Source organism: Nicotiana tomentosiformis, chromosome 11 (genome assembly GCF_000390325.3).
Source record: "Nicotiana tomentosiformis chromosome 11, ASM39032v3, whole genome shotgun sequence".
NCBI classification, from domain to species: Eukaryota; Viridiplantae; Streptophyta; class Magnoliopsida; order Solanales; family Solanaceae; genus Nicotiana; species Nicotiana tomentosiformis.
Genome location: NC_090822.1, coordinates 41,823,656 through 41,834,133, shown reverse-complemented (window position 1 = coordinate 41,834,133; position 10,478 = coordinate 41,823,656). Strand labels below are relative to the sequence as shown.

General features: G+C 31.9%; 1 protein-coding gene across 1 annotated transcript; it reads left to right on the top strand.

Annotated features, from left to right (window-relative positions):
• Positions 1-2,364: 2,364 nt before the first annotated feature.
• On the top strand, positions 2,365-5,606 carry LOC104117505 (uncharacterized). The gene is made up of 2 exons (XM_009628565.4): positions 2,365-2,986; positions 4,872-5,606. Exons 1-2 carry the CDS (start codon positions 2,435-2,437, stop codon positions 5,496-5,498), a joined length of 1,179 nt encoding a protein of 392 aa, XP_009626860.1. The 5' UTR covers positions 2,365-2,434; the 3' UTR covers positions 5,499-5,606.
• The last annotated feature ends 4,872 nt before the right edge of the window (positions 5,607-10,478 follow it).

The window sequence follows — 10,478 nt, the reverse complement described above, 5'->3', positions numbered from 1 at the left end:
TGACAGCGAAACGAAATGCAAGTACTAAAATCAATGGTTAGGTTGCTACAAATATATTTAAAAAAATAGGTTGTGCACTATGAGATTTGAACAATAATTTCATATCCTACTTCATAATTAATATCTAATGTTATCTATTTTTTAACTGAGAGGTTTATATTTTTAGGTTATTTGCACATGATTCAAACAACCTACATCACAATTTGACATGATTTGTGTCCGCGCATCGCGCGGGTACTAATACTATTTTAAGTAAAAAGAAAAACTTAAACATGATTACACAAGAGAGAGGCCGACAAACTGAAAGATCTTAGTTGCCAAAGGAAAAGAAAGAAAAAGTGATTCCTGTAATAACGGCTAAAATATAGGAGCTAACTAATATAAACCACAAAAATGGGGACACCATTTGTATCACAAATTGAATATCCTGTTAATGTGTCAAATTGGGGAGTAGTTTCAAGTTGGAGTTAAAGAATATTTTTTTAAAAATTGTCAATTCAAATTGGGGAATAGTTTTAACTTGGAATTTTAAAATTATTTTAAAATAATTAAAACAAAAATAAAGAAATAAAAAAACTTTCAATTCAAATTGGGGAGTAATTTCTTCCCAATATAGTAGTCTCTCTCCTCCTCCTCCTCCTCCTCCACCTCCTCCTCCTCCTCTCTCTCTCTCTCTCTCTCTCTCTCTCTCTCTCTCTCTCTCTCTCTCTCTCTATATATATATATATATATATATATATATATATATATATATATATATATATATATATATATATATATATATATAATTAGTTTCGACGAATCGGCCAATTAAAAATAATTATACATATTGGTAGTTTTTTTATAAAAATAATAAAAAGGCTTATATCTTTATACTTTTGATGAATTTAAAATTATAATTTAGTAAAAAATATTACATTATTTAAACTTTCAATAAATTACAAAATAAGAAAACTAATCAAATATTACAATAGAAAAGAATGTACGAAAAGATGGGGATAAAGACAGTTTTATGATATTTATAGACTTTATTTATAAATAATAAACAAATAAATAACACTCAATAAAATTATTGATAAATTTAGACAATTGAAGAATTTTGAACAATATAACATAAGTTTTAAAAAAAAATCAGAGTAATATATATATATATATATATATATATATATAAAATTTCAAAATATAAAAATAATTGACAAGTTAATAAAAAGTCATATTAGTAAATGTATAGTACTAAGTACTTGCTAATTTAATAATAATAAAGAGTAATAAGGAACAAATAATTTATTTGATTACTATTTACTGTATTCTTTTGTTTTGTATAGATATTGTTACATTTCTGTACACTACATGAAATAATAAAATAATAATTAATATTTATTAAAATAATTTAATATATTAGATCATAACTTTATAAGATTAATATTCTGTTAAATTATTCGAGTGACGCGCGGGTTCTAGCACTAGTTTTAAGAAAAAAGAAAAACTTAAACATGATTAGGCAAGAGAGAGGCCGACAAACTAAAAGATCTTAGTTGCCAAAGAAAAAGAAAGAAAAAGTGATTCCTGTAATAACGGCTAAAATATAGGAGCTAACTAATATAAACCACAAAAATGGGGACACCATTTGTATCACAAATTGAATATCATGTTAATGTGTCAACCTTAGCCCATCTTGCTCTTCCAATTCCATATTGAGAGTCATCATAATTCTTTTGGACTTATACATGCATAACCCTAATATGATACTTCTCTATTAAAATATAACGTTAAGAGTAGAATAAGAGGTTTAAATTAAATTATGTCATATTTTGTAAATAAACTAATAAAGAAATAGTAACACATAGAAATGGGGGAGAAGGGGAATAATTGTATCGTAAAGGTGCAAGATTTCTTTTTCACTCTGCTGCCTGACTTGGGGCACTTAATGGGAGTAATTTAGGGTACGTTAATTTTAGTTATTCACATAATATATTTACACCAAATCAATAAATATATTATAATTAGATCATGCCATATAAGTAATATGGGCTTGGAATGATATGCACGCGAAGCAAAAGCTTTCCGAGCATTAAACCAACCCTTTAATTACCATCCCGCTAATCTTGCCATGGCTGATCATTACCCCTAAAGAAAAAAAAAGGAAACTAGAGATTTGGTTTGTATGTGTACAAAATACTAGCTCATACCATAAGTTTCAATACTAATCCAAGTATTCTTCATAGTCTACAAAACAGGATCATGTGCATTCTTCTCTTCTTTCGCCTTTGAATAAGGATAATTACTCGCACTCCACTCTTCCTCAATTTCTGTCCCTCCCTATATATATGCTTAAATGAGCATAAAACTGCCAACATACACTTTTTACTCATTAAAACATTATAGAGACCTTGTCAAAATTTCATAAAAAACTCTATATTACAACATTAACAAAATGGATTCAAGAGATCAAGGTGATAATGGATTCCAATTCAGTCGAATACTTTCTCGAGAATCATCGGTAGGACAATCATCACGTATTTATTATTATAGAAGAGCTGAAGGGGTTCCATTTCAATGGGAGAAGCAGCCTGGAACTCCTAAGAATCCACCAAACGAAGATGTCGTTCCACCACTTAGCCCTCCACCTTCAATTCAAAGCTTGGGGTTGCCCAAGCCTTGTTTTATTAATACTGATGATGATGAACCTCAAGAATCGAAAAGTTTGAAGGTTTGGCTTTCGAACAAGATTAATAAGAAATTGCATCAATTAAAAACTTTTGGAAAATCTCATCAAAATTCAGAATTAATGCATGGAAGTGATGTTGTTGGGCCATGTGATTCTGATGGAGAATTCGTTGCCAGTTCGTTCAAGAACTCGACTTCATCGTCCTCATCTTCGTCCTCAACAGATTCATATAACTCAAACAGGCAAGAGAGGGAAAAATCTTTAGGGAGAAGAAGGGATATGATGGAGGTTTGCAGCCCATGGGATGTCACAGAAATGGTTGGTATTATTGCAAGAATCGCCTAATTTTATTTTCTTTTACATTTTGTGTGAATTCTTTTTTCTAAGTAGACTCTTCATATTTTTAGAATATTACTTTCCAAGTTTAGCTTTTATACACTTATACTATAAGATACATATTTTTAATATCAGGTAATCATCCATAAAGGGTGAGACTATTAAATTAACAAATAAGGCAAATTACATGCTACAAAAGCAAAAATATTATAGTGGTACTATAAAAATCTTTAATATAAGTAACGTAATCTTTTCCTGGATATAGAGAACTTAATAACTAAAGGTTGGCTGGATGGAGATAAAAGTAGGGCATTTTCCTCGCAATCTTACCATAATAAGGTGCAAACACTAATGAATAATAAGCGGGCCCTTGGGATTGAAGTTATTTGATATCTATATACAAAAAAAAAATGTTCAATTTTCATGGCAAAAAATAGCCACGAGTTTTAATTCTCATTTCTCATGAATTAGCATTTAAGCAATTTGTAATCATCTTTCCAAGATAGAATGCTATGGTTTTGATTCGTGATATTAACGATAGGATTTAAATTATATATACTAATATTATTATCAGTATAATTTAATAGAGTATGTTATAGTCGGTTAGTTATCATTTATTTTAAGATATCAATAGTATATAATGTTATTTGTAATGCCTCCTAAGTGATCTAGTTATATAAATAATTTTAAACTGTCATGCATCTTCTATTTGTGAATGAGCACTAATTGGTTGTCTTGTTCTTTGTTTTGCTTTTGCATTTGTGTGTTCTTTATAAATCTATTTGATTTTGGGAGAATTGATTCTGAGTGTTTTTTAAAAATAATTCCATTTTGAGGGAATTTTTTAAAATTTTCCATTTGTGAGTGCATTTTTGTTCTTCTCCAATTTAGATTAAAAGATGAAAGGAAATGTTAGTTTTGGGAATACGAATTAATTGAAGAGACAGAAATATTAACCATTAATAAGTTTGATCAGTGCAGCAGTTAATAGTATGATTCTTCTTTTAGCTAAAAACGACACATTTTGTGAGTTTCTGTCCTCCTGAAACTTTAATCAAATTCATAAAGAGATTTTGTGAATTGATGTAAAATCTTTGCGTAAGCATAGTAAAGAATGGTATATCTGTTGACCATATTCAATGGTACAACTACAGGCATTTTTGTAAATATTTTGTGATCTCTCTACTTAAAGTAGCTCAATATTTTATTAAACTCGTAAAAATCTTTTGCTTCGTAAGTAATTCGTTGAGTGGTTTGAGCTTTCATTTTAGAAAATGTTATTGTTATATTTTTTGGCGACCTTACTTGAACAAGATCTGTTCAAAAGGATAGAGTGTGATTAACAGCTTCTATGGCCTCTTGTGGGTTTTGGTGCCGTAGAGGATGTTTTCTTGCTCTGCCATGGCTAGGATATGGTCTTTTGGCTAGTGACTGGCTTCCAAAATTTTTACCATCAATGATTGTGGTGAGATGAATAGGATTTCGTTACCCGTAATCAAAGGTTTTTGATTCGAGTCCGAATATAAAAAAATTCCCTTTTAATAGGGCATTGTGCCGTGTGAATTTGGATCAGTCGAGGCTCAATACACATTAGATATCAAAAAATAAAAAATAACAGTGGTTGACGTTGATCTAAGTGGGCAAATCCTTATTACTTCCCATCTAGATCTCCCCTTCGACCTGCTCTTCTCTTCTCCTACGCCTCATTCCTATTGTCGTAAAAAATAAGAGAAAAAAGCATCGTAATAAATCTCCGAGTTTTACTTCTTATACACGGGCAGTAATTTTTTTTACATTATTATTATGACAATATATATAAGTTTAGCTTAAATCTCCTTATATGTCCTTTAATGAACTTGCTTTGCAGGATAAAGAGGATGCAAATGTGAGCTATAGCAAAATGCACAAGAGAGGTTTTTCACAAGAAGATGATCAATCATTCTTCCTTAGCAGTATTCTTTCAAGAATGTCAACAGTAGACCAATCTTCCCATTCATATTATCGAAGCACAGAAGGAATTGCCTTCAAATGGGAAATGAAGCCAGGAACTCCCATACATCATCCACCACAAAATGAAGTCATTCCACCTCCTAGCCCTCCACCCATGATGCAAAGTTTGGCACTGCCTAAACCTAATTCCATTCTTCATGATCAAGAGGAAGCTAATAATAAGAGCTCTAGTTGGGAGAAAATCTGGCTTGGGATTATGAATAGCAAGAGAATGACCAAAAGTACTGATGAGAAGATAAAGGAAAAGGGATTCAGGGTTAGTAGTGAACTCAGCTTTAGGCTAGAAAGCAGTGATATTCATGGGCGTCGTGGCAATTCACTTCTGTTGTCATCTTCTTCTTCTTCTTCTTCTTCATCCTCTTCTATCTCGAAAAAGAAAGTGCCACCCTTCTCTAAATTTAGAAGAGATGTCTTAGCGGGGAATTTTTGTTTGAATCCTTGGAAAATTAAAGCAAATCTTGCTTCTTCTTCGAGACGCATATGAATTACGTTATGGACTTCCTACTAGTATCTGAAATTGTCAAAAGTCGTATGTGTTTTATGTTTATTTTTTACTTCCTGTGGAATTTGGTACTCGGCTTCATTAGGCTACTGGAAGTGTCAAAATAACATGGAGAAAAGTAAACAGATGAAATGAACTGTGATGTTTAACAAAGATTCCTTTTATCACAAAGTCTTTAAAAGATTCCACATTAAGTTTTAAGGAGTATATAGACACTAACCAGATCCAGATAACTGACCATGAGGCGGAACAAAAACGAAACTATACTAAACCTTAGTTTGACTGCCTTTATGGATTACTAAATAATTTGGTTCGTTACCTTACTCCTTACGCGTAAAGTAAAATAAGCAGTAAAGTAAACACAATAATTTTTACGTGAAAAATCACCCGGCTTAAAAGGTGCAAAAACCACGATTTTAACTTCAACTTCACTAGAACAATGAGCTAAATGTATCGATTACAATTTTGTAACTCAATATTCTCCAGTTCTCCTACTTCAACTATTTGATTTACAAGTTACTCTAACTTGCAAAACCAAACACTCACTCAAACTCACTAATTGTATATAACACTTTAATTACAACTCGATTTTCTAAAACACATTTACTAGACTGAATCAAGAAGAACACAATACTTCTACTCAACTTGAGTGTGAAAAATGTAGTTCTTCAGTTGATGTGCAAAAGGATGATCCCATCAGTCCAAAAAGATAGTATTTAAATTCCCCGGACTTCGAGATTTTTTAGGAGTCCTATGCGTAGTCAGCTTCTCGTTTGATAGGACTCCTATTGCTCCAAGGACTCCACAAATCTTGGGACTCTTGTCTCTCACTTATGCAAAGGTATCTTCTTGGACAACAACCCTTATCATGGTTAGCAGTCCTCTTCCAACAAACTCGGACTTCGGTAACTTTGAGATAAAGTTACTGTCTTGCAAAAACGTGCAATCATCAACCTTGAAGAGATGGTTCTTAACCTTGAGGAGCTGGTTCTTAGAGCAGTTAAGCAGCTACATTAAGGACCTGGTTCTTAGAGCATTTCATTTGAACAAACTTTGTTAATCATCAAAACCTCAATACTCAACAAATCCGCCCTTTATGATGATGACAAACTTTGTGCACATTAAAACCAGGTAATCACCATCACCCCGTATCACCCCCAGAACAGGTACAACATATGTACAACAAGCACACAACATGCACATCAACACCAATACCCCCAACTCTATCTTCCCCCTTTTTGGCATCATCGGAAAAAAAAAAAAAAGATGTTAGATAGACTAAGCACAGTTAATGAAAGATTCATGGCCATTTAGGCTACAACACAAGCAAAAGAATTATCAATGCAAATAAACTAAGCTGATGAAATAACCATGTCTGAAGCATTAAAACATTACAGGATATTGCATGTAGCAGTGCCAAATTAAGCCTAGAGCCTTGACTCAAAACATTAGAGCAAAATAAACTAAACATCTTACAACCTACTCAGAACTAGAACAAAAAAAACTAGAACTAAAGCATCATTGGGATAACAAAATAGGCTGAAGATAGGGGGTGAAGGACCAGGGTCAAGGGTGAGAGGAAGATGGGGTCAAGACTTTCACAAGGATAGCAATCTGTTAGGCACGAGCCTCTCTGTCCCTTCAGAGCTCCTCCTTAAGCCGCATGGTTTCTTTTCTCAATTCATCATTGTCTTCTCTAAGCTTAGCATTCTCCTCAAGAGCTAACTCCAACCTTTTAGTGAGCTCTACTGCCCTGCTGCCACTACTAGAAATTCGCTAAAAATCGACCAAAAAAACCGACCAAAGTTGGTCGGTTATGGCCAATTACCGACCAAAACGCGACCATTAGGGTGGAAATATAACGGTAGCTTAAAATAGCCATCTGACAAGTTTAAGTACATACCGACTAACTTTGGTTGGAAATATATTTTATTAATTTAATTTTACCAACCAATGTTGGTCGGTTTTACTAAATTATGTTTTTTTTATTAATTATTAAAATTTAAAAAAACTGACCAACTTTGGTCAGTAATTGAAAATATATATTTTTTAAAAATAATTAAAATTAAACATTACCGACCAACTATGGTCGGTAACCTCAACAGTGCAGGCAAAATACCGACCAAAGTTGGTCGGTAATGTTGAATTCTGGAAATTCAATGTTCATTAACCGACCAACTTTGGTCGGTATTTTGGAATAATCTTTTTTATTATTAAAAACCGACCAACTTTGGTTGGTTTTTCTGGGTTTAATTTGGCATAAAATGCCTATTTTGGCAGCTAAAACAACAACAATTTATATCCTAAAAGTTCAATTCATATCCAAAAGGTCCAATTCATATCCTAAAAGTTCAATTCATATCCTAAAAGTTCAATTCACAAGAACAAATCCTAAAAACTAAAATTTCAATTCATATCCTACGAGTTTAAACATAAACTAACTAAACTAAAGAAATTCAACTCACACCCTAAAAGTTCGATTCACAAGAACAAATTAATTTATTCTATAATTATAAATTAATTATATTTTTTTTAGTTAATTCAAGATAATTATTTTTTTCTAATTACACCAATTTATATCCTAAAAGTTCAATTCATATCCAAAAGGTCCAATTCATATCCTAAAAGTTCAATTCACAAGAACAAATCCTAAAAACTAAAATTTCAATTCATATCCTACGAGTTTAAACATAAACTAACTAAACTAAAGAAATTCAACCCATACCCTAAAAGTTCGATTCACAAGAACAAATTAATTTATTCTATAATTATAAATTAATTATATCTTTTTTAGTTAATTCAAGATAATTATTTTTTCCTAATTACACCAATTTATATCCTAAAAGTTCAATTCATATCCAAAAGGTCCAATTCATATCTTAAAAGTTCAATTCATATCCTAAAAGTTCAATTCACAAGAACAAATCCTAAAAACTAAAATTTCAATTCATATCCTACGAGTTTAAACATAAACTAACTAAACTAAAGAAATTCAACCCATGCCCTAAAAGTTCGATTCACAAGAACAAATCGTAAACCCTAGATTCTAACTAAACTATTCAAGACAATACAAAGTTAATAATTCAATTCTAACTAAACTATTCAAGACAATACAAACTCAAAATTGAAACACTCATCAATTAAAACTAATTCATAACTAATTGACTAATTAATAAAACTAATTAGTTAATAAAACTAATTAACAAAACTAATTAAAACAAGACCTAAACCCTAATCCTCAATAAAATGCAATGTTCAAATAATTGAAACACTAATCAATTGAAACTAATTCATAACTAATTAACAAAACCTAGAAATAATAAATAAATGGGTTCTAATTCAAACCTAGAATTTTTAGGAGATGGAGAAGGAGAGGGGCGGCAGTGGCAGTGGCAGCGGCAACGGCGCGGCGACGGCGGGGTAGGAAATGGGATTTATGTGAGGGAAATAGAGAAGGAGAAGGGAAGGTATTGAGTGAGGGAAATAGAGAAGGAGAGGAGAAGATAAGAGAGAAATGGGGGTTCCCCCGTTTTTCAATTCTGATTTCAGAATTACCGACCAAAGTTGGTCGGTACATTAAGTGTTGACCGTTTGACCAAAAACCGACCAACTTTGGTCGGTTGTTTTTATTAAAAAAATTAAATTCTTTTTATTTTGTATTTTTTTCTTAAAATATTATAAACTATAAGCATTTATTTTATTTAACTGTACAATTATTATAAATAATTATAAACTATAAGCATAATCTTTATAAATAATTATATTAACTACTTACTTTTAATAAATTATAATAGCATCTATCTAAGTAAATTTTCAAAGTTATAATTAAGTATGTGAGTAATTTCTCTCTCTCTCACACACACACATATACACTATATTGTAATTGATGCTAATAACTTCTTTTTTCATTCGTTCATCACTAATAATGTATGACATAGATTAATCGTTATATAGGTCGAGACGTTTTGATAAATCATCGATTAATATTCATCGATACATCTAAGTAAGTTATAAGTCGATGAGTCAATTTACAAATAGATATATTTGATGATAAAGTATATATACTAATTAGTATCTTCCTGTCACGACCTGAAATTCCCACCTTCGGACCGTGATGGCGCCTAACATTTCACTTGCTAGGCAAGCCAATGTTAGAATAATATTATCCATTTTTAAAATAATTTTAAATTTATTAATAACAAGAAAACAAATGCGGAAGCAAAGTTTGAAATATAGTGAAATAATCCATCAAACAACGGTGTCTAAATACCATCCCAGAATTGGTGTCACAAGTGCACGAGCTTCTAGAATAAATACAAATAAAGGTCAGAATAATATAAAGCTGTTTGAAAATAAACACACAGCTAAAGTACAATAGACGGGGACTTCAAAACTGCGGACGCCATGCAGTTATACCTCAAGTCTCCTCTGATAGCTGAAATCCAAGCAAATCTATGGTACGCCGCTGGGACCAACTCCAAAATCTGCACAAGAAGTGCAAAGTGTAGTATCAGTATAATCGACCCCATGTACAGGTAAGTGCTGAGCCTAACCTCGACGAAGTAGTGCCGAGGCTAAGGCGGTTCATTTACATTAACCTGTATGCAATATTGATAATAACAACAAATAATATAAATAAAATAAGTAACTCATTTATAATAATTAAAACCAACCCAGCAGTCATAATCCATTACTATTTCAACTAATTCTGTTACAGCGTGCAACCCGCTCTCACAATATATTCACATTCAATTCTGTTGCAGCGTGCAACCCGCTCTCACAATATATTCACATTCAGTTCTGTTGCGGCGTGCAACCCGATCCTCCAATATTGACTTTTAATAAGTCTGTTGCGGCGTGCAACCCGATCCTCTAATATTGACTTTTAATAAGTCTGTTGCGGCGTGCAACCCGATCCTCCAATATTGAATTTTTATTAGGCCTGTTGCGGCGTGCAACCCG